The 24,751-nt window shown below is 46.6% G+C and overlaps 1 protein-coding gene across 5 annotated transcripts in view; it reads left to right on the top strand.

Annotated features, from left to right (window-relative positions):
• Positions 1-24,751, top strand: part of LIFR (LIF receptor subunit alpha) — a 267,586-nt gene that overhangs the window by 50,276 nt on the left and 192,559 nt on the right. For all 5 annotated transcript variants that reach the window (XM_030193051.1, XM_030193054.1, XM_030193052.1 and 2 more), the window contains exon 3: positions 22,256-22,357. In XM_030193051.1, coding sequence (XP_030048911.1) covers positions 22,276-22,357 — 82 coding nt within the window. In that variant the 5' untranslated portion in view covers positions 22,256-22,275. The remainder of the gene's footprint in view (positions 1-22,255; positions 22,358-24,751) is intronic.

Genomic DNA, 24,751 nt, shown 5'->3' with positions numbered 1-24,751 from the left:
CTGCAATTTCTTTAGCTTCGAAAGGAGTTCCCCATCCCGCTTTTTCCTCAGACGTTCTTTATATTCTATGATTTTACCCCTCATTACTGCCTTCCTTGCCTCCCAGTACACTACTGGATCAGTATCTTGCGGATTATTGTCCGCCAACTAATGTTTCCACTCCTCAATTAAGAAAGGCTTAAACTCCTGATCCAAATATAACGTAGGATTCATTCGCCAACCCGACACTACCCTTCCCTTTAAACTTCCCAGATCGACCCATATCATACTGTGATCGGACACTGCGCCCGTTTCAATGTCTGCTCTGCGAGTCTACGAGAAGAGAGGAGATATCAGTATATAGTCCAATCTCGCCCGGACTTTATGCACATGAGAGTAAAAAGTGTAATCTCTATCATCCGGGTGTAGGGCTCTCCAGATGTCCACCAACTCTAGCTCACTTTGTAAGAATCCCACCCCTTTTCCTTCTAAATCCTTAGGCCTTTTCTTTGGAGGGTTGCAGTCCACAAGAGGGTCTGCTCTGATATTAAAATCCCCCCCCCCCCCCCCACCAATTGATAGTCACTGACAGGGGCCAGTGCCGCTAGCAGAGAGGAAAAAATTTGTGTGAATAAACATTGGGCGCATATACTGAGCACAAAGCTACCTTACTACCTTGCAGAACTCCCACCCAAATAACGAACCGCCCCTCTGGGTCTTGTATGATCTTATGTCGGTTAAAGTCTAAACCCTTGTTAATCAATACAGCCACCCCTCGTTGCCTGCTACTGAAGGAGGCAAATGCCAATTCTCCAACCCAACCTTGTTTTAATTTGGAATGTTCCAAAGACGAGAGGCGGGTCTCCTGCATTAACAATGCATCCACTTTCATGTGCTTACTATATTGAAGAGTTTTGGATCTCTTGATAGGCGAATGGATGCCATCTACATTTAATGAGGCCACACATAAACTAGTCATTCAACCCATCCCGCCATACCGCTGCAGAAGCGAATCTGTCCACCATTCCCCTGGGTAGCGTCCCAGCTGACCGCCTATAGGGACAAATAATATGAACATCTGCAGAAATATCATCTCTCCCACATTCTTCATAACAAACTGCTCAGCATCTTTACCATTCAGCACCAGTTCCCCCACTTCCTTCCTATCCCTTCCATCCTGCTGTCCTTTGTCTTCCCCCCGCCCCTTCCCCCTCCCCACCCCTAACCCTTCTCCCCCTGTCATCCACACGCACATCCATCCATCTCCCATGCATCTCCCCACACTCTCCCTCTCCTCCCCTCATGCTCATTAATGTAACCCCACACCCCCCTGAGTTGAACCCAGAACTCTCTGGCTCTACCCCCCTCCCTCCTTCTCTCTGTAACATTCCTACCTACTCGCTCCTCTGCTGTGATCTTTTTCCTCTAAGCAGAATACCATTATAACATAATAACATGAACAACATGAACTTCATATGCATCATAAACATCAAGTCCCTCGTGGTACCATCTGCTCCACTCGGCGATTGCACAGGTCAGCTTCTGGTGCCTTGTCGGTCATCTAATCTCAAAGATAGCTTTTCCAGCATTCTTCCCATGCCTGGGTGCTGTGTTACACTGCCAAATACTTCAAATTGCCAGGTGCCCTGATGTTAGCAGCCCTGCACCTTAATATCCCAGCAGCGATGCTGCCTGCTTCTGGTGTTGACAAGAAGAAAGATGGTCCACAATTGCTAGTGGTTAGAGTGGTGGACTTTGGTCCTGGGGAACTGGGTTTGATTCCCACAGCAGGCACAGGCAGCTCCTTGTAACTCTGGGCAAGTCACTTAACCCTCCATTGCCCCAGGTATAAATAAGTACCTAAGCCGCATTGAGCCTGCCATGAGTGGGAAAGCGTGGGATACAAATAAAAAAAAAATTTAGAAACTCAGAGTGAAAATCTATAACAAAAGTAATGTTAGCAGCCCCTCTGTGCTGCCATTGCCAAACTGCTGCTCTCTACATTAGGCTCTTCACCAGAAAGTTAGTTGTGCTGGCATCAAAAGCAGTAATTTTTCCAGGAACGCCTTAAGCTCTTCTGCTTTAGTCAGGGTAACAGTTCGGTTGTTATACATGATCCGTACCCGAGCCGGGTAATGAAAGGCAAATCTGATTCTTTTAGTAAACAGTTGTGAGCAATATGGCGCCAAAAGCTTCCTCTGCTTCGTCACTCTCACCGAGAAGTCCTGAAAAAGCAACAACCTGGCGCCTTTGTATTCAACCACACGCTGTTTTTTTAAATAACTCCAGAATCTTAGCTTTGATTGCATAATTATATCTAGCAATCACTGGTCTCGCCTTCCCGGAATCGTCTTTGCGCACTCCAATTCTATGGACCCTTTCCACATGCACATGGCCTGCCTCCGAGGGCAGCCCCAGGGCTTTCGGGATCCAACTTTCAGCTAGCTCTCGGAGCTCACTCTCTGGTACACTTTCAGGTACGCCAATTATGCATAAGTTGTTCCTGCGTTCCCTGTTGTCTTGATCTTCCACTCTTTCAATAAGCGTATGTACCTGTGTTTCCAAGGCTCCGATTCGGGATTCCGCTGCCGTTAGCAGGTCTTCCTGCGCTGCTACACGTTCTTCTGCTTGTTGGATCCGTACTCGTGTCCCGCTACGCTGTTTTTAATTTCTTCCACTCCTGCGTGCAGCTTGGCTAGTTTGTCAGCCAGAAGCTGGGATAAATTTCTCATGGAAACGTGAACCGTATTGTCTTGCAATCCCAGCTGTGCCATGGACATTTGCGGTGAAGGGGCCGGCGCCGCACTCGATTTTTCTCGGCCCTGGTGCAGTGCCTTTACCGGCATCCCCTCGCCTCCACCGGCTCCGCAATCCGCTCCCAGCCTTACTGCACTCTTCGCTTAAAAAATCAAACAGATTGCTGCAGGAGAAGTCATCAAAAGAACGGGTGATTTAAGATAAGGGGAGAGGAGCCAAGCCAACAGACGTCTGCTCAGGCTGCAACCATCATGTGAACCCCTATTTATGCATTCTTGTATCTCTCAATAATCCAAAAACGAGTTTTGGTTCAGTGTGGCTTACATTTACTAATGATTAGAGATGCATTACAATTACAAAGTTATGTAGTGCAGTGTTGTTACATAATGGTTAATGACATTTTGTTATTGTTCACAAATTAATCCTAGAATTTCTTGAAAAGATAGGTCTCTAGATCTTTTCTGAATGGGAGGTAGTTTGTGATGCTTCTTATGACCTTGGGAATTGAGTTCCACCATTTTGAGCCCAGGTAGCTAAATCCCTCCATGTAGATGGATTTGTAGATTGTTTTTGCAGTTGGGCAGGTGGAGTAGTAATTGACCCCTTGTTCCTGGATTTGCATTTCTTTGTGTTGGTGTAATCAGGTCTAGCATGTAGTCTGGAGACATGCCATACAGTATTTTGAAAATGATTGTGCTAGCTATGAAGAATAGTCTGGCCTTGATTGGGAGCCAATTCAACATTATAAATATCATATTTTGGCTTTTTGAATATCAGGCTTGCTGCCATATTTTGGATGGTCTGAAGTTATTTTAGTAGGTTTTCTTTGCACCCTATGTATGCTGCGTTGCAGTAGTCTAGTTGGGACAGTATCAGTGTCTGTACTATTAGTCGGAATGATTGTTTGGGGGAATAATCTCTAATTCTCAATTTCCATAGTGTTTTGAAACTTTTTCACACGACTGCAGAAACCTGGTTTTCAAGTGATAGATGTTTGTCAAGGATAACTCCTAGTATTTTTAACTGTTTCATTTTGTCCTGGATTAGTTTGAGTTTGAAACTTGTGGCCCAATTTTCCATTGGGTCCATCCCTTTTTTAACCTTATCCAATATCTCAGTGATATTGTTGTTGAAAGTTAGTAGATGGTAATATTGTCAGCGTATATAAATGGATTTAGTCCCATTTTTTTCTAGTTTCTTGCAGAGTGGGGCCATCATGATATTGAATAATATAGGTGATATCGGGGAACCTTGAGGTACCCCGTATTCAGATCTCCAGGAGGCTGAGAACTGATTGTACATCTTGACAATATAGGATCTAGTTCTTGGAAAACTGTTGAGCCAGGCTGCTACTGCTCCAGTTATTCCTGTGTTATTGAGTAGGGTCATTAGTGTTGTGTGATCTACTAGGTTGAAGGTGCATGACATATCAAATTGTAGTAGTAGTATGGACTGACCTTGGCTTGTTATTTTTCTGAATTTTGTTATCAGGGTGGTTGACTGTCTTAGTGTTATAGAGAGGTCTGAAGCCTGATTGAGAGCTATGAAGGACTGAGAAATGTGTTAAATATTCCATCATTACTAGTGTTACTAGTACTTCCATCATTTTAGTCAGTAGTAGTAGTGAGGCCACAGGTCTATAGTTCGTGAGTTTGCTGATCTTACTGGCGGTGTTTTTTGTGATTGGAGTAAGTATGATGTCACACTTATCAGAAGGAAAATGACCATTTGAGAACATGTATGCTATATGTTCTGTTAGGCGTTTGATGAACCAGTCTGGTGGATTTTTCATCATGTAGTTTGGGCAACTGTCTTATTAGACAGTTGGCATGTGTATATTTTGTCAGTAGTGCTGTGACTGAGTTAGTTATAGGTATCTTGAAGGAGGACCAGATTCTGTGTGCCTTGATATGGTCGTTGTTGGTTTCACGTTCGTGTAGGAAATCAGTGAGGGATGTTTGTGTTGCAGTTAGGTTTGATCTTTTTTTTATTATTTTTTGTTCAAAATATTGTGCGAGCTCGTCTGCTGTTGGTGGTACTTCGTTTGATGTTAGCAGAGCTTGTGTGTTTATTACATTGTTCATTAGTTCATATATTTTTCGTGTTTACTCTTCTGTTCGTACATATGAGTTGAAGTATTCTGGTTTGGCTCTTTTTATTGCTTGTACTTATTTATAGCTTTCCTCCATGTGGTTTTGTTCATGTCAGTTTTTTCATCTCTAGTAGTTCCTTATTAAACCAGGGGGCACGGTTGTCTTTTTCTCTTTGTTTTCATTTTGAGTGGTGCTATTTCATTCTGTGTATTTCTGTTTATGTCGTCCCGTTATTTCATGAAGTGAGTGTTTGTGAGTGTTATGTTTGTTTGGTCCTTCCGTGCTGTTGACCAAAAGCTATTATCATCCACTTTGCCTCTAATTAGGATAGTGTGTGGTGTCCTTGGTGCCCTGTTCATACAGTTCTCTTTCCATTGAAGTATGAAGGTGAGTTTACTATGATCCAACCATGGCACCTCTTCCCAATTGTGATTTTCTAATATATGGTAATTGTTGGCTGAGAACCTGTGAGCTAGTATATTTAGTTGGTGAGCTTTTGCATGAGATGAAGTGGCCGGTGCCATTTTGAAGTTCCATTGATTCAGGAAGTTTGTGACGAACCTAGTGTTTGTGTCATTTTGGTTTTCTAGGTGTAGGTTGATATCTCCTAGTAGAAGGACATTTGATAAGTTAGTGCAAATGTTTGATACAAAGTCCATGAAGTCATCTTAGGCGTTGGATCAACTTTCTGGAGGGCAGTAGAGAAATTTGCAGCATAATTGACCAGTTAATGCTGAATCTGTGATTTTGCATGCCATAATTTCAGTTGCAGTGGAAATATGTTCAGCTATGGTTTCTATTGTGAAAAGAATTTATATATTAAGGCAACTCCTCCTCCTTTCTTTTTTGGTTCTGTTGTTGTATGTTGTTTTATATCCCAGTGGGCATAAGTTGAGCAGTGCTGGGACATCGCGAAGGTGCAGCTATGTTTCTGCAATAAATAGTATACTTTGTTGTTCGGTTTCGATCCAGACTGTAATTATAGCTGACTTGTTTACAGCTGACCTTCCATTTGTGTAACCTATAGGAATGGTATGTATCATTGTTGGTGTTGGTACACTTAACAGTTTATAATTGTCTGTGCGTTCTATCTTTTTTGGTGTTATGGTCATTATGATTGTTGTTCATACTCGTCTTTTTTTGTAGTGGTTAGGATGTTCTTTTCTGGTTTGTTTTGATTTTTGTAGTTTGGCCTCTAGTTGTATCATCTAGTTGAAGTAAGTACGGGAATTTTGTTCCATTCCTGATTAAAATGCCATATTTCATTATTCGGTATTTGTGAGGTACTGTGGGGTATGCCTTCTTGAATAGGTGAGTTTTTAGTTTTTTTCGGAATTCTAGATGATTATTTGTACATTTTATACGTTATCTGGCATGCAGTTGGCAGCCAATGCTCCTGATATAATAGAGGGGTTACATGACAAATTTATGTGAGTTCTTGAGAAGCTTTACTGCTGAATTCTGTATAATCTGTAGACATAAGTACATAAGTAATGCCACACTGGGAAAAGACCAAGGGTCCATCGAGCCCAGCATCCTGTCCACGACAGCGGCCAATCCAGGCCAAGGACACCTGGCAAGCTTCCCAAACGTACAAACATTCTATACATGTTATTCCTGGAATTGTGGATTTTTCCCCAGTCCATTTAGTAGCGGTTTATGGACTTGTCCTTTAGGAAACCGTCCAACCCCTTTTTAAACTCTGCTAAGCTAACCGCCTTCACCACTTTCTTCGGCAACGAATTCCAGAGTTTAATTATACGTTGGGTGAAGAAAAATTTCTCCGATTTGTTGAAAATATACTACACTGTAGTTTCATCGAATGCCCCCTGGTCCTAGTACTTTTGGAAAGCGTGAACAGACGCTTCACATCCACCTGTTCCACTCCACTCATTATTTTATATACCTCTATCATGTCTCCCCTCAGCCGTCTCTTCTCCAAGCTGAATAGCCCTAGCCTCCTTAATCTTTCTTCATAGGGAAGTCGTCCCATCCCCGCTATCATTTTAGTCTCCCTTCGCTGCACCTTTTCCAATTCTACTATATCTTTCTTGAGATGCGGCGAAAAGAATTGAACACATTACTCAAGGTGCGGTCGCACCATGGAGCGATACAATGGCATTATAACATCCTCACACCTGTTTTCCATACCTTTCTTAATAATTCACAACATTCTATTCGCTTTCCTAGTCGTAGCAGCACACTGAGCAGAAGGTTTCAGCGTATTATCGACGACGACACCCAGATCCCTTTCTTGGTCTGTAACTCCTAACGTGGAACCTTGCATGATGTAGCTATAATTCGGGTTCTTTTTTCCCACATGCATCACCTTCCACTTGCTCACATTAAACGTCATCTGCCATTTAGCCGCCCAGTCTCCCAGTCTCGTAAGGTCCTTTTGTACTTTTTCACAATCCTGTCGCGATTTAACAACTTTGAATAACTTTGTGTCATCAGCAAATTTAATTACCTCGCTAGTTACTCCCATCTCTAAATCATTTATAAATATATTAAAAAGCAGCGGTCCTAGCACAGACCCCTGAGGAACCCCACTAACTACCCTTCTCCATTGTGAATACTGCCCATTTAACCCCACTCTCTGTTTCCTATCCTTCAACCAGTTTTTAATCCACAATAGGACATTTCCTCCTATCCCATGACCCTCCAATTTCCTCTGTAGCCTTTCATGAGGTACCTTGTCAAACGCCTTTTGAAAATTCAGATACACAATATCAACCGGTTCCCCTTTGTCCACATGTTTGTTTACTCCTTCAAAGAATTGAAGTAAATTGGTCAGGCAAGATTTCCCCACATAAAAGCCGTGCTGACTCGGTCTCAGTAATCCATGTCCTCGGATGTGCTCTGTAATTTTGTTTTTAATAATAGCCTCTACCATTTTCCCCGGCACTGAAGTCAGACTCACCGGTCTATAATTTCCTGGATCTCCCCTGGAGCCTTTTTTAAAAATCGGCGTTACATTGGCCACCCTCCAATCTTCCGGTACCATGCTCGATTTTAAGTATAAGTTGCATATCACTAGCAGTAGCTCCGCAAGCTCATTTTTCAGTTCTATCAGTACTCTAGGATAAATACCATCTGGTCCAGGAGATTTGCTACTCTTCAGTTTGCTGAACTGCCCCATTACGTTCTCCAGGTTTACCGTGAAGTCAGTAAGTTTCTCCGACTCGTCCGCTTGAAATACCATTTCCGACACTGGTATCCCACCCAAATCTTCCTCGGTGAAGACCGAAGCAAAGAATTCATTCAGTCTCTCCGCTACATCTTTGTCTTCCTTGATCGTCCCTTTTACCCCTCGGTCATCCAGCGGCCCAACAGATTCTTTTGCCGGCTTCCTGCTTTTAATATACCGAAAATTTTTTACTATGTTTTTTTGCCTCTAATGATATCTTTTTTTTCGTAATCCCTCTTGGCCTTCTTTATCTGCGCCTTGCCTTTGCGTTGACACTCCTTATGCATATAGGAGAGCATTATAAGAATCCATCTTGCTGATGACGAAAACATGGATTGATACACAGAGCTCCTTGTCTAAGGTGGTTCCGTTACTTTTCTTCCCACGATTCCAAGACTTGTGAGATTAGTCATGTCCATTGACCAGCAGGTGGAGATAGAGAACACAGAACTGAGCTACACTATATAGACCCTTCTATCTAGCCCAGTTTCTCTGTATTTTCTGTCTCCAGCAGGTGGTTGGACATGCTGTTTGGTCTGGAGTTCTGAGACCTTGGTTCCTTGTCCAGTTGGTCAACTGGTCCCCAGTTGAGCCTGCTGTGTGGCCGCTGTGGAAGAAACATACCTGGTGGTGCTGGGTCCCTGTCTCCGGTTCCTGCCCAGGGTTTCCTTCCCCCCTCTCCTTTCCGTGTTGCTTTGGACTAGAACCTGATCAGCAAGTAAAAGTTTTTGTCATCTTTTGGGGAGCCAGGGGTCAGTTCTTCGCCTTTCCAGGTTTGGGGCAGTGCAGTGGGCTGGCCTGGTTACGTACTGGGGTGGTTTTGTATTGGCCTTGGGGACAGCCAGAGAGGAGAAGAGCAGGTCCCTCGGGGTGTGTCTGTGCCTCAGAACCACGTCGGGAGCTGTGTTCGCAGCTTCAGGGAGAGCTCTGTGGGAGTGCGGCTCCAGCTGTTTAAAAACTCCTCCTTTTCTGAACAGCGTGGAGGCAGTGTCTATTCCTGCTGAAGGAGTACAGTGCTGCTTTATGTATGGGGCCCATTGTTCATCCTCAGGCTGCTGCATGGTATGCAGACCAGCAGGCCCGAGCATCAGGGAGGCACCGGAAGCAGGCGCCGCAGTGTGTGCCAAGCAGTCAGTGTCAGCCATGTTCGACAGCCTCGTGCTCTCTGACTTAGCAGCAGTTACGGTCACCTCTGTCCAAGGCGAGAACAGTGGCCAAGTTGGATGGTTTAGCACTGAATAGTCCCACGCAGGAGGAGATGTCTTTTGGGGGGGGGGGGCTCCGAATCAGTGTCCCGTGTTTGCCTGAGTTTATGTTCCTGCTACTCCAGGTTTCTCTGCTCAAGCAGAAGGCTCCTTTGCCAGCTTCCTGTTCTGTTTCAGCAGCTGCGGGTGCTTTTGCAGCTCTCTCTGCCCTCAAGAGGTCCAGGTGGGATATTCAGGAAGGCTGTGATGATTCCTGGATTCAGGATTCTCCTTGTTCAGGGGGGCCAACCTTTGGGGGAGGGAGCTGCCGTAGGGTCCTTAGTCTGTTTCACAGGGAGGAGTTAGTTCCCTGATTTCTGATGCCTTGTCAGTGCTCTCTATTGATTGAAGAGCCTTCAGGGGCGCAGGTCAGTGGCCGTCCTCTAGCAAGCTAAGACGTCTGTGTGGTCCATCCAAGGTGTTCCCCATGCATCCGGACATTCAGGTCTGGATTTTGGCAGAATGGAACAGTCTGGTCATGGGCCTTGAGATGCAGAAAACTACCGGCAGAATTGCATGGTTAACGAGTGTTCTTTGCACACATTACTGGTTGCACAATGCAGTAGTTAATTTACACGGTACACATGGGCATACAGTGTATTAAAATGAATGGTAAGGTCATTTAGGTATTCCTCCACAATGCACAGAGATAAATGGGATTTTAACCTGTGCACAATATGAGAAATTCACCACCAACTCTGTGGTGGCGTCAAAGGGATAGTCAAGATTTAATGCCAGTTTTTGAAAGCAGATAAAGACCATATGGCCTATCTAGTCTGCTGATCCATGCCATCTAGTCTTTCTGTCACACCCTTAGAGATCCTATGTACTTGTCCCAAGCTGTCATCAATTCAGATACTGTTTTCATCTCCACATTTTGGTATCATCCGCAAAGAGCCAAACCTTACCAGACAGCCCTTCAGAAATGTCACTTATAAAAATGTTAAAAAGACCTGGCCCAAGCTACAAACTTTGTGGCACACCACTGGTAGCATCCTTTCTCCAAGGACAAGCAGGCCATATTCTCACATGTGGGTGACATCCATGTTGCCAGGTGCGGAACACTTGATAGCATATTACAGCTTTAATACAGCATACGTCGTGTTCCCACTGTGCAGGCGTGAGTGCCTTCCCGCCTGTTGTGATAGCACAGGACCTGCAGTCTTCTTTCATCCGCTGTGAAGAGAAGATGTGCCGTTTTGCGGCTCCTTCACTGCATCTGGTGTGGTTGCTTTTCAGCAGTGTTTTTTTTTTTTTTTTTTTTTTTGTGTGTGTCTTCCCTTTAGGATTTTTTTCACAGTTTTTCTCTCTCTCCCCTTTTGGGGTCTCTTTTTGTTTCCCCTTACAGTTTTAGCGCCTTTTCTACATGTCTAAGTTTCCTTTGTTTTTCCATACTCGGTAGGCCTTCTTAGGCCTGAGCTATGTTCAGGGTTTATTTCTACTTTTTCATGGTTATTAGACCCTTATTTAAAGTCACCATTGAGTTGTTTGATTTGGAGGGGCATAATCGAACGGAGCCGGCCATCTCTAAGGCCGGCCCCGGAAAGCAGCATACCCGACCGTATTATCGAAACAAGATGGCCGGCCATCTTTCGTTTCGATAATACGGTCGGGGCCGGCCAAATCTCAACATTTGGGCCGGCGTTAGAGATGGCCGGCGTTAGAGATTGCCGCCATTGGTTTTTGCAGATAATGGAAACTAATGGCGGCCATTTCAAACCCGGCCAAATCCAAGGCATTTGGTCGTGGGAGGAGCCAGCATTTGTAGTGCACTGGCCCCCCTGACATGCCAGGACACCAACCGGGCACCCTAGGGGGCACTGCAGTGGACTTCAAAAATTGCTTCCAAGTGTATACCTCCCTTACCTTGTGTGCTGAGCCCCCCAAATCCCCCCCAAAACCCACTCCCTACAACTGTACACCATTATCATAGCCCTTATGGGTGAAGGGGGGCACCTACATGTGGGTACAGTGGGTTTTGTGGGGGGTTGAGGGCTCCCATTTACCACCACAAGTGTAACAGGTAAGGGGGGGATGGGCCTGGGTCCACCTGCCTGAAGTGCACTACACCTACTAAAAACTGCTTCAGGGACCTGCATACTGCTGTCATGGAGCTGGGTATGACATTTCAGGCTGGCATAGAGGCTGGAAAAAAATAATTTTTAATTCTTTTTTTTTGGGTGGGAGGGGGTTGGTGACCACTGGGGGAGTAAGGGGAGGTGATCCCCAATTTCCTCCGGTGGTTCTCTGGTCATTTGGGGCACTTTTTGGAGGCTTGGTCCTAAAAACAAATGGACCAAGTGAAGCCGGCCAAGTGCTTGTCAGAGCCGGCCTTCTTTTTCCCATTATCGGCTGAAGCCGGCCATCTCGTAACCACGCCCCAGTCCCGCCTTCCATACCCTGCCGAAACGCCCCCTTTAACTTTGGCCGGCTCTGCGATGGAAATCAGTTGAAGCCGGCCAAAATCGGCTTTCGATTATACTGATTTGGCTGGGTTCATGAAATTGCTGGCCATCTCCCAATTTGTTTCGGAAGATGGCCGGCCATCTCCCGATTTGTGTCTGAAGATGGCCGGCCATCTCCTTCGAAAATAAGCAGGTTGACCACAGAAGTTTTTCCTTCCATTTCATTGAAGGTTCCCAGTGGCTGAACATACCCCTTCCAGCTGTACTATTGTCCTTTGTATGAAGAAAAGAAAACAGCTGGCCAGAGAGGCTGAGAGAGAACATTTTTGGAGCCCGGTGTTAGGTTCTCAGGTTCAAAACACGCAGGCACGGGCTCTGGAGCAATCGTGAGCCCCTGGGCTGCTGACAAGGAGCGGCAGCAGCAGGCAAAACCCACCAACCAACACTGGGCTAGCTCACTGGCATAGGCAAGGACTGCAGACACAGACTAGCGAGCCGGAACACACGGACTGGAACGCACCGGAGTGGAACGCACTGGACTGCAATACACCGGACCGGTACGTACTGGACTGGAACACACTGGGCAGGAACACACGGGACTGGAACCAGGCTTCACCTACACTTGGCCGCTGTTCCTCAGGGGTTGAGCCCCTGGGTGCAGGCAGCCGGCAGGACTTGGAGGAAAACTGGTACTGGAACTAGCAGGCTGGAACACCAGGAGACTCACACTAGAAGGAACACTAAACAAGCTTGGCCAAAACAGGATTCAGGATAGGAATCAGGCTTCAGGATTCCAAACAGACCGGACTGGTAGGAAACTGAAAGCAAGCAGGGCAGACACAAGCAGGAGGGGAACTGAAGCTGAAGACAGCCAGCAATGAACAGAGGAAGTACAGATACTATACAGGGAGAAGGACTTCCAGACAAGCTTGACTAACCAGGGTAGGGTAGAAGCCCAAGGTGAACAGGGAACCAGGATACAGAAGTGCCCACAGACACCCAGACAAAAACAAGGCTGAAGTGCAAACTGCACTGGGGAATCAGGTACTCAGACAGAAGGGAAAGGAAGCCAAAAGCAGACAGGGTTCAGCAGTGCCCACAGGCACCTAGGCAAAAGCAGGGCTGCAGTGCTAACTGCACAAGGGGTTCAGGGTTCTCAGACAGGAGGGAAAGGAAGCCAAAAGCAGACAGGGTTCAGAAGTGCCCACAGGCACCTAGGCAAAAGCAGGGCTGCAGTGTTACCTGCACAAGGGGTTCAGGGTTCTCAGACAGGAGGGAAAGGAAGCCAAAAGCAGACAGGATACAGAAGTGCCCACAGGCACCCAGACAAAAGCAAGGCTGAGGTGCTAGCTGCACAAGGATACAGGGTTCTCAGACAGGAGGGAAAGGGAGCCAACAGGACTGGATTCAGGAGACTAACAAGCAAGGAATACAGACTAGGAACCTTAACTAAGAAGCAAGGCAAGCCAAACAAGGCAGAAGTGCAAACTGCACCAACACTAACCTGGACCTTTGGCGTTTGCAAAGGCCCTGAATGGAAGAACATAGGCAGGAAGCATACTGAAGCACCGAGAGGCTTAACACACACAGGTGCAGTATAGTGGAGTAATTAGAGCCATGCTGGAAGCAGCCAGCACACAGAGACAAGAGAGAGAGCTAATGCAAGAAGAACAGACAGAAGCCAGCTCAGATGCAGACCGCTGGAAATAAGGTGAGTCTGAGAGGGGTCACGACCACAATCGTGACACCTGGTCTGACTCATTGACATTGGTATTGGCATAGAGCCTTGCACCGGCCTTGGGCGCGTCAATCCCCATGGCTGCGAGACCCTTGACAGACACTGGGATTGCTCAGCCTCAGAAAGTGCTGATGATGGATGCATCCGCCTGGGGTGGGGAGCTCATGTAGATGGGATTCACACCCAAGGTGCTTGGTCAGCTCAGGAATCTGATATTTAGATCAACCTCCTGGATCTATGGGCAATCTCCTGGATCAACCTCCTGGAACACTCTAAAGGCTTTCAGAAATTGGCTGTTCAACCAAATTGTGCTAATTCAAACAGACAGTCAGGTTGCAATGTATTATACCAACAAACAGAGGGGGGGGGGGGGGGGGGGGAGGGTACCAGATCATCCCTCTGTGACAGGAAGCCATTCAGATGTGGCACTGGGCTGTCCGGCACAAGATAATTCTAAGAGCCACGTACCTGGCGGGCAAATCCAGCACCCTGGCCGACAGACTGAGCAAGGTCATGCAACCACACAAGTGGTCACTCAGTTCAAGTGTTACCCGCAAGATCATCTGGGTATTGTGTACCCCTTCGGTGGATCTCTTTGCCACTCTGCTCAACCATAAAGCCCCTCAGAATTGTTCCAGGGTTAGGGCACACAACAGACTATCATTGGATGCCTTCCTCCTTCATTAGGGGTCAGGACTTCTGTATGCATATTCTCCCATACCTCTCATGGGGAAGACTTTGCTGAAACTCAGGCAAGACCGTGGAACCATGATTCTGATCTCCCCCTATTGGCCTAGGCAGATCTGGTTCTCTCTTCTTCTGGTATTATCCTCTGAGGAGCCTTGGGGATTGAAGTGTTTTCTTGACTCTCATCATGCAGAACCAGAGATCTCTTCTGCATCCCATCCTCCAGTCCCTATCCCTCACAGCCTGGATGTTGAAAGCTTAGAATTTTCTTCCTTGCATCTTCCACCAAGAGAGTGTTACTCTTTTAGATGGAGGAGGTTTGCTGTCTGGTGTGAGGACAAGGTCATAGATCCTCTTTCCTGTCTTACACAGGCCCTGCTTGAATACTTTCTACACTTCTCCGAGTCTGGTCTTAAGACCAACTCTGTAAGGGTTCAGCTCAGTTCAATTAGTGCTTATCACCATGTAGAAGGTAATCCAATCTCTGGACAGCGTTTAGTTGTTTGCTTCATGAGAGGTTTGCTGTTGACAAAGCCCCCTTTCAAACCTCCACCTGTGTCATAGGACCTCAACGTCACCCTCACTGAGCTGAGGAAAGCTCCTTTTGAGCCACTTGATTCCTGTCTACTGGAATACTTGACCTGGAAGGTCTTTGTTTTGGTGGCAGTTACTTCAGCTTGCAGGGTCAGTGAGCTTCAGGCCCTAGTAGTGGATCCACCTTATACCAAGTTTCATCACAACAGAGTAGTTCTCCATACTCACCCTAAGTTCTTGCCCCAAGGTAGTGTCAGCGTTTCATCTGAACCAGTCTATTATCCTTTTAACATTTTTTTCCCAGAGCTCATGCCAATCTGGCGAAAGTACACTGCATAGCTTGGGCTGCAAGCCGAGCATTGGCCTTTTACTTGGAGCGCACTAAGCCCTACAGACACTCCACCCAGCTGTTTGCTTCTTTTGATCTCAACAGGACGGGGGTCGCCATCAGGAAATGCACCGTTTCCAATTGGTTGGCAGATTGCATTTGATTTACTTATGCCCAGGCTTAAGGGTCATGTCCAGGCTCATAATGTCAGGGCCATTGTGGCATCAGTAGCCCGCTTGAGGTCAGTGAAGAAATGTGCAAGGCTGCAACTTGATCTTTAGTCCACACATTATTGCCTTGAGCAGGATACCTGACACGGTAGTCGGTTTGGACAGACAGGGCTGAAGAATTTGATTGGGGTCTAGAATCCAGCTACCCTCCCGCCCCAGGCCAATTTTGTTCTGTTCCAGGCTTCACTCTCACACAGTTGTATATAGTTTCAGGTTAATTAGTATTTTGACCTTGCTATTGCGATGTCCAGTTGATCACTAGTTGTTTTTGGTGAGCCTGGTAGCTAGGAATTCCCACATATGGACCTTGGAGTATGAAAGATATCAGGATAGGTTCGGTTCCTGCCTTACTTAGCATTTGCACACAATGCAGAGGTGACAGCTGCTGTTTGCTTCTTTAACTGGGCCCTGAAGAAAATGAAGCCTTCAAGATATGAGAGTTTGTTGCAGGAGACAGTCACTGAGAAGGGAGACTGTTCATTTGATCCAGATTTTGGTAAAGAGGGTACAAGGTTTACAGAATTAGAAGGCAAATTTTGAGCACTATATAAATACTGATGGGGTGCCTAGTGAAGGGAATCATTCTTTTATTGTAGTGTGGTTATTGCTTAATGGAGTTAAAGGATTATCTGAACAATTGGCTGTGTGCCAAGAATGATAACAGGTTGGCTACTAATCTGAAGACAATGAGTGAGAGAGCAGACACAATTTGGTCTAGCAGTTGGACAAGGTTCTCATTCTGACTCTTTAGCCATTGATGTGGATAACCAATGTAATCAGACATTAACACAAGCTGAAAGCGATGTAGAAATGAAAGGCAGTACTTCCCAAAATGTATCACCTGCCGAAGATTTATGGCATTCTACTTCTTAAAAACATTTCAGCAGATGTTATCTTCTAACTAATGTGCCCCTTTCTATCATTGATCTCTAATTTTCACATCCTCTCAAATACTTTATACTAATATACACTCATACTCATCAGTCATTATCATGGTTTTAACAAAAAACACTGAAGGCTAAAGTTGATCACTTTTTTAAAGCTGAAAATTGTGTTAGGTTTGCCAAAAGTCATATGCAGTTTTTTTTTTCTTGGGTGGGTGCTCCTTATTTAAAAAAAAAAAATGTATAGTCCACACTATGATTAGTCCTTCTAGCTGAGTTGGTAGATGCCTAACATTGTTATCGAGGGAAATAGCATAGCCTTTTCCACTGTATCCTATATCCTGCTCACCATGGTGCTGGAGTAGCTTACCAGTATATCATGGATGTGAAAGTAGAAACAGGCAACTTCATAAATGGGTTCATTGTAACATAGGAGATGAGGTAAGAGACAGACCCATTGATCCATTCGTTCTGCCCTGTTATTTCTGCCTTTGGTGACAAGGATGTATTTAGGGTTTGTTTATAATTGGAAAATCCCACTAAGACACTCACAGTGGGTTTTTTTTGGTTATAACTGACCCCCACCCCACCCAAATGGTCTTCTGTTGGAATAGGAGCAATCTCTCTCTCTCTCGCTCTCTCTCGTCTGTCCCAAGAAATAGCAGTTTTTCTCAGCTGTATCATTTCCATTTCTTACTGTCTTCCCATTTCAGTTTTGTAGTTTAAAGTCGGTAGCCACGGTGCTTCAGGCTGCTTTCTTTTTCCCTAAAATCTTCTTTGCATGTTGCATTTTTAACATCATGGTGCCCACTCGGCCCTGGGCTGCAGGAAAAGAGGAAATGGCTTAAGATGCAATGGTTGTTCTTGTTGGCATTAGACTACAAAATTAAGATGGATAGTCAATTGATATAACTACGCTTGTGTACTGGGGAAAAAAAGGGAGTGATTCTATAACTTGGTATCTCCAATTAGTCACCTGGAGGGTCTGTTATAGGAGCTTATTCTGTAAAGGAAAGTGAATAACTACTTTTCTGTATGGAATACTAGAGTAACTGGGTATATACGTGCCTAACATTTAAGTGTGAGCACTTAACGCCAGCTATAGAGCACCTGTGTGGGAGCTATTCTAATAACTGTACAGGTATATACTGGTATTCTAAATATTTATGCATGTAACAAATGTGTAAACATTAGCACTTACTATACAGAATTGCCCTAAAAGTGTAACTTTCTTTTTTACAGTATGAAGGCAAACTACAATGATATGTTGTGTTTTCAATTATAGGACTAATCTGTTTGATGGAAGCTGAATTTCCATTACGTTCATTCCCACTATTCCAGGACGAGTGGGTAGTTATGTCCATCGACCAGCAGGTGGAGATAGAGAATACAGAACTGAGCACCACTACATAGCTCCCTGCTAGCAGCTCAACTCCTCAGTATCTTCTGTCTCCAGCAGGTGGATGGACAGACTTCCTCTGTCTCTGAGGCCTTGCTCCTGGTCCAGTTGGTCAACTGGTTCCCGGTTGAGCATAGTGGGCAGACATACCTGGTGGTGCTGGGTCCTTGTCGTGCTTTCCCCCTTGGAGTGTTCTGCGTTCTTATGGGAGCTTGCTCAGCAACCAGTCTGCTTCAGAAGATAAGGAACAGTGCATGCAGCGCAGTGAGTTTGGTGGGCCGGTGGTGCTGTGCCCTGCCGTGACAGGGGGGTGGCTGTGTCCCCTGGGAGCATGGACCCGGGGTAGTGTTTTCTCTGCTGTGCTTTGGGCCTCAGGGCATCCTTGGGAGCTATTTGTGTCTGTGCTCAGAAAAAAAAAAGAGCTTTATGGTTGAGTTGTGCTGCGCTCTGGTTTAAAAAAAAAAGCGCACGAAAGACAAGCGAGTGTGTAGCGCGGTGCGCCACATGCTTTCCCGCGCTGCGACAGTCTTTGTTCATGGAAGCCCCCACTGGGAGTGCGAGGAGCTGCCCGTCTTGCAGCGGGTGGGGTTCTTCCTCGGGCTGCTGCACGGTGTGCAGTCCAGTTCCCGAGTAGAGGGGTTGAGTCGGGGCTCACACACACAGAGCGCCCTCAGTCGCAGCAATGCGTTTCTTGCAGCTCTGGTCCCCAGTGCAGCATCTCAGCACTTCGCCTCAGAGAGAGGTGGGAATGGCAGCCATTTTGTTCTCTGCCGGCGCGAGGGCCTCTGCAGACAGCTGTAGAGGTAGCCGCTTTTGGGCATTTTAGGATGTGTGGACTACCTTTTCCTCAGCTTAGGTGCTGGATTTTCGCGGTGCTGGCGTCTGGCCGGTGTTCTTCCCTCTGGTAGCCCCTCTCTTCTTTCAGTCTCCTTGGCAGAGGGGGCGGGCCTCTGTCTGCTCAGAGCAGGAGAGCAGTGGAGGTGCTGCTATCCTTTTGGGCCATTGTTCCTGTCCTTCTTGCCGAGCGCTGTTTGGGTCAGTACTCCATCCTTTTTGGGGTTCCCAGGATGGGAACAGTGCAACCTATTCTGGATATCAAGGGATCCACAGGTATCCATTTTCTGATGGTGGCCCTGAGGTCTCTGATCGCCTCCGTTTGGGAGAGAAAGTTTCTCTCCACTCTCAATCTCAGGGAGGCATATTTCTCTTTCCTGCTACGGGCTGTCTTGGTAGTTCATTCCTGTTCTGGACCCTGCCAGTTGGTTCCGTTGGACCCGAGGACCCTTTTTGAGGTCATGCTCATAGTGGCAGTCTTTCTGTGGAGACACAGGTTTTTGTGTTCTCCTGTACCTGGATGACTCCATGTCTCTTCTTGCCTAGCCTGAGTAGAGACCCCTTCAGTGCTGGTTCACCCCCAGTTTTTTGTCTTGTTTGGGTGTTTAATTTCAACAGGAGCAGGCTGGCGCCACTGTGCCAACTTTTATTCCCGATGAGCTTGAGTGAGCAAGTGCAAGGTGATGCATGTGGGAAAAAAGAACCCGAATTATAGCTATGTCATGTAAGGTTCCACGTAAGGAGTTACGGACCAAGAAAGGGATCTGGGTGTCGTCGTCGATAATACACTGAAACCTTCTGCTCAGTGTGCTGCTGAGGCTAGGAAAGTGAATAGAATGTTGGGTATTATTAGGAAAGGTATGGAAAACAGGTGTGAGGATGTTATAATGCCATTGTATCGCTCCATGGTGCGACCGCACCTTGAGTATTGTGTTCAATTCTGGTCGCCGCATCTCAAGAAAGATATAGTAGAATTGGAAAAGGTGCAGAGAAGGGCGACTAAAATGATAGAGGGGATGGGACGACTTCCCTATGAAGAAAGACTAAGGAGGCTAGGGCTTTTCAGCTTGGAGAAGAGACAGCTGAGGGGAGACATGATAGAGGTATATAAAATAATGAGTGAAGTGGAACAGGTGGATGTGAAGCGTCTGTTCACACTTTCCAAAAATACTAGGACTAGGGGGCATGCGATGAAACTACAGTGTAGTAAATTTAAAACAAATCGGAGAAAATGTTTCTTCACCCAATGCATAATTAAATTCTGGAATTCGTTGCCGGAGAACTTGGTGAAGGAGGTTAGCTTAGCAGAGTTTAAAAAGGGGTTAGACGGTTTCCTAAAGGACAAGTCCATAAACCACTACTAAATGGACTGGGGAAAAATCCACAATTCCAGGAATAACATGTATAGAATGTTTGTATGTTTGAGAAACTTGCCAGGTGCCCTGGGCCTGGATTGGCCGCTTTTGTGGACAGGATGCTGGGCTCGATGGACCCTTGATCTTTTCCCAGTATGGCATTACTTATGTACTTCAGAGGGACAACGCTTTAAGTTCATTTCCAAGTTTCTCGCTCCTGCTTTGTCACCAGCCACAGGCCTGGCATTTCGTGCAGGTCCTTAGATCTATGGCAGCAGCCATGGAAGGGGTTCCTTCTTCTCTCACGTGGCCGCTTTAGGGGGCCCTGCTCAGCCGCTGGTCTCAGGTTTCAGAGGGCGGCGGCATCTGGCTCTTTTGCTCTCAGTGCATGAAGGGGTTGCTGCTTCCCCAGTTGTTGACCTTGGGAAGGTCCTCATCGAGCCTGCTTTGGCAGGTGGTGTCTATGGATACCAGCTTCTTGGGCTGGGGAGTGCCCTTTGCTGGGGTTCCTTGGTGCAGGGCTCTTGATCTCCAAGGAGGGCATTGGCCCTCTGTCCTCTGGAGCTGCGTGCAGTGAGCCGAGCTCTGGAGGCCTTTGCCCCACTTTTGGGAATGCCACTGTTTGGGCCTTTCGGTCTTGCCTTTGGCGGTTGCCTTTTTTTCGCCTCTCGGGGGGGGGGAACTCCTAGCAGTCTGCTGGTGGGGGAGTCCAGCTTGTTAATGGATGGGGCAGTGAGACTTCGGTTGTGCCTTCGGCTGCTTTGTGGGGTCCCTCAATATGGAGACAGACTTGCTCAGTCGGTACGCCCTGGTTTACAGCAGAGGGAGCGGTTGGTCGAGCAGTTTTCAGCTGGTGGCCTAGTCCTATGTCTAGGTTCCTCTGTGTTTCAGCCACCGTCGGGCATAGGACTGTAGGGATCTATTCACCCTGTGACGGTTGTGTCTGAGCGAGAGACCTCCATATGCCTCCCCCCATGCCGATTTTAGGCCGGCTGTGTGGGAGAGTGGCAGACCTTTGGGGCAGGATGATCCTGGTCTCCAGCCTGGCCATGGCTTCCATGGTATGCAGATCTCATAAGGCTCCTGGTTAGGGAGCCATTGTGATTCCTTCAGTGTCAAGGTCTTTATGTCGGGGCCTAGTGGCCATGGAAGTTCCCTCCCCCATTTCCTTTGGTCCTGCGGCCTGGCCTTGGAGAGGGCTTGGCTGAGGAAGAAAGGTTATTCGCTTTCAGTGGTGGCTTCCCTGCTTCGGGCTGGGAAGCGCTGTTCCTCATCAGCATCTGCCAGTGTGTGTTTCTAAGTCTGGCGTGCTGTGAGGTTTTGAGTCGCAGTTGAGTTCTCTCTGGGCCACTTTCTGGCTTTTTGTCAGGAGAGAAATTCATGGGGCTAGTGCTGTAGGTCCAGTGGGGGTCCTGGCTTGCTTTCAGGGCTGCTTGCAGGAGTCTTCTTTAGCTGCTCCTTCTAGACTGAGTTCTTTTTCTGGTCCTTTGGGTGCTTCAGCACGCTCCGTTTGAGCCTGTTGATAGGTGGCCCTCGTTCTATGGCACCACGGCTTAGTTGGCTAAAGCACCTGTCTAGTTCTCTCTTTGTTTGAGGTGTTTCTGTCAACCTGTTGCTTCTCGCAACTTCAGTCTTCTTTCTCTCTTGGAAGGTCCCTTTATTCGTTTTTCGGAGGCAGGGGTCTCACTTGGGGCAGTACCATGCTTCTTGCCGTAGTGTTTGTTGGTCTTTTTCCATAGTCAGCGGTCTGTTTTTTGGAAGCTTCTTGTCTTAGTAGGGTGTTCTTGCATTTCACGGTTCCCGATGTTTTTCACCATTCGTTTGTTCCTATTGGGCTGTTTGGTAAACAGGGGGGGGGGGGGGGTGCTCATGTTGCCCAAGGCTTTCTTTGCCCAGTGTGTGAAGGTGGCTGTGGTCTCAGCCTGTATCCTGGGAGGCGCTTCTCAGGTTGAAGGCTCTCTCTCCTGGACGTGTGACTACGTCTTGGGCGGAGGCTTCATTGTCTTCTCTGATGGCTATCTGTAGGTCAGCAGTGTATGCTTCGCTGCATACCTCCAGTAAGTTTGGTAGAATGGCTGGTGCCGCTCAGGCAGCAGCTACATTTGGGGTGTCTGTTCTGCGTGTGGCAGATTCGGCTTCCCACCCTCGTAGGGATAGATTTTGAACATCCCACTTGTCCTGGAATAGTGGGAATGAACGTAATGGAAGGAGAAATTAAGTCATACCTGATAAGTTTCTTTCCATTAGTTCTTCACACTATTCCAGGAGCCCTCCCGTGGTGTGACGCCTTTGTTGGTGGCTCTATGTACTGTCTTTATATCCTGTTTTCCAGGGACCTTATCTTTGAATGGGGCTGGATATGTTGATTGCTGATCATGCTCCTAATTGGGTGTGTTTTCTTCCTTGCTTGAGGACGGATACTGAGGAGCTCAGCTGCTAGAGGAAGTTATATAGTGGCGCTCAGTTCTGTATTCTCTATCTCAACCTGCTGGACGATGGACATAACTAACCACTTGTCCTGGAATAGTGTGAAAAACTAATGGAAAGAAAATTATCAGGTAAGACCTAATTTCTCCTTTTCTACTACTTTAATTTCAGAGCCAAGAAGCAGTGAAAGAATGTGGAATAAGCTATACTTCCAGCTCCACCTTGCTGTGGTTCTTTCCAGCTTGCTGAACTGTATACACTGCCAGGGGAGAGGTGAGTACACAGTGACATCCCTGTTTGCTCGCTGTCATCTCTGTACGTTCACCATCAAATCCCCATTGCCTTCATTATAAAACTCACCAGCTTAATTGTGTCTTTTTATAAACCCGGTTACTTGAGGTGGCAGGACTCCTTGTTTTCCACATGGGCAGCTGTATGTAGTGTGCTCAAGAATTGGATATGCAAAAGATTTGTATGTTTTTTCCCCTAACTTAAACAAAAATCTTTATGGTGCTCATTATCAAAGCACATAGATTTCCAAAGTTATATAAAGGGGCATTTTCGAAAGAAACATCCAAGTTGGGATTTGGACATCTTTGTAAAACTTCCAAATCAGGAGGCGGGGAAAAGCATATTTTTGAAAAAAGTTGGACGTCCATCTTTCGTTTCGAAAATACCAAGGATGTCCTTAGATTTGGACGTCTTTGAGTTTTGGCGATTTTCGAAACAAAAGACGTGCAAGTCAAAAACATCCAAATGCAAGCCATTTGGATGTGAGAGGAGCCAGCATTTCTAGTGCACTGGTCCCCCTAATATGCCATGACAGCAATTGGGCACCCTAGGGGGCACTGCAGTGGACTTCACAAAATGCTCCCAGGTACATAGCTCCCTTACCTTGTGTATTGAGCCCCCCCCCCCCCAAAAAAAAACCCACTACCCCCAACTGTACACCACTACCAAAGCCCTTACGGGTGAAGGGGGGGGGCACCTTTCCTTGTCATCTATACAAGACCAGACTAATGGGTTGTGTCCGTCTACCAGCGGAAGGAGACAGAGAAAATAGTTCCAAGTAAACTGCCCCCTAATGATATCGTGCAGCCTGGAATGTTCAGTATTTTCTCTGTCTCCTGACAAAGCTATTGTGGAGCGAACCACAGAGTGAAAGCCTAGTTACAGATAAGTGCCCGTCCTTATAAGATTTCTTTAATGTAATCACAAAGTAGCAGCGTGGAATAGCAGAGATGAATTGCTATTGGCAATTAATGCACTATCACAGGGATAACGTTATTGGAGGTTTTTCTGACTAATAAGGAAGCTCTCCCTTCTGATAAAGTGTAAAAATAGCACAAATAAACCGAGTAACTGAAGTCTTTTCCTCCAATACTACACAGTAACATAGGGGACTCCATACTTCTTATTATTAATATTAGTTAACTATCCTGCTTATTTTCGAACGAGAAGGCCAGCCATCTTCCGACACAAATTGGGAGATGGCCGGCCATCTCCTGAACCCGGCCAAATCGGTATAATCGAAAGCCGATTTTGGCCAGCTTCAACTGCATTCCGTTGCAGGCCTGGCCAAAGTTAAAGGGAGCATTTCGGCAGGGTATGGAAGGCGGGATGTGGGCGTGGTTACGAGATGGCCGGCTTCAGCCAATAATGGAAATAAAAAGGCCAGCTCTGACGAGCACTTGGCCAGTTTCACTTGGTCCATTTATTTTTAGGACCAAGCCTCCCAAAAAGTGCCCCAAATGACCAGATGACCACCAGAGGGAATCGGGGATTACCTCCCCTTACTCCCCCAGTGGTCACCAACCCCCTCCCACCCTAAAAAAAAAACCAAACAAACATTTTTTGCCGGCCTCTATGCCAGCCTCAAATGTCATACCCAGCTCCATGACAGCAGTATGCAGGTCCCTGAGGCAGTTTTAGGGGGTACTGCAGTGCACTTCAGGCAGGCGGACACAGGCCCATCCCCCCCTACCTTTTACACTTGTGGTGGTAAATGGGAGCCCTCCAAAATCCACCCGAAACCCCCTGTACCCACATGTAGATGCCCCCCTTCACCCATAAGAGCTATGGTAGTGGTGTACATTTGTGGGGAGTGGGTTTTGGAGGGGATTTGTGGGGCTCAGCACCCAAGGGAAAGGAGCTATGTACCTGGGAGCTATTAATGAAGTCCACTGCAGTGCCCCCTAGGGTGCCTGGTTGGTGTCCTGGCTTATGAGGGGGACCAGTGCACTATGAATGCTGGCCCCTCCCATGATCAAATGCCTTGGATTTGGCCGGGTTTGAGATGGCCGGCTATCGGTTTCCATTATCGGTGAAAACCGATGCCGGCCATCTCTGACATTTGGCCGGCCCCAACTGTATTATCAAAACAAAAGATGGCCGGCCATCTTGTTTCGATAATACGGTTCGGGACACCTCTTTACGGCACCGGCCTTAGAGATGGCCGCCCATATAGATGGCCAGTGCCGTTCGATTATGCCCCTCCACATCACCATTCAGTAAACCACTTATATTAAAAATTTTTGTTTATTCTATTACTGCCCAATTTATCAGTTCTGCTTCACAGTCTTAGATGTGTGTATATATATGGTTTTTATTTTTTTCAAAATGTTACTCCTGTTTAATGTTGTCTTTTCTTGTTCTTCTGCTGCCACA

This window comes from Microcaecilia unicolor, chromosome 2 (genome assembly GCF_901765095.1).
Source record: "Microcaecilia unicolor chromosome 2, aMicUni1.1, whole genome shotgun sequence".
In the NCBI taxonomy this organism is placed as follows: Eukaryota; Metazoa; Chordata; class Amphibia; order Gymnophiona; family Siphonopidae; genus Microcaecilia; species Microcaecilia unicolor.
The sequence above is the reverse complement of the archived record's forward strand: the minus strand, read 5'-3'. Positions and strand labels throughout refer to the sequence as shown.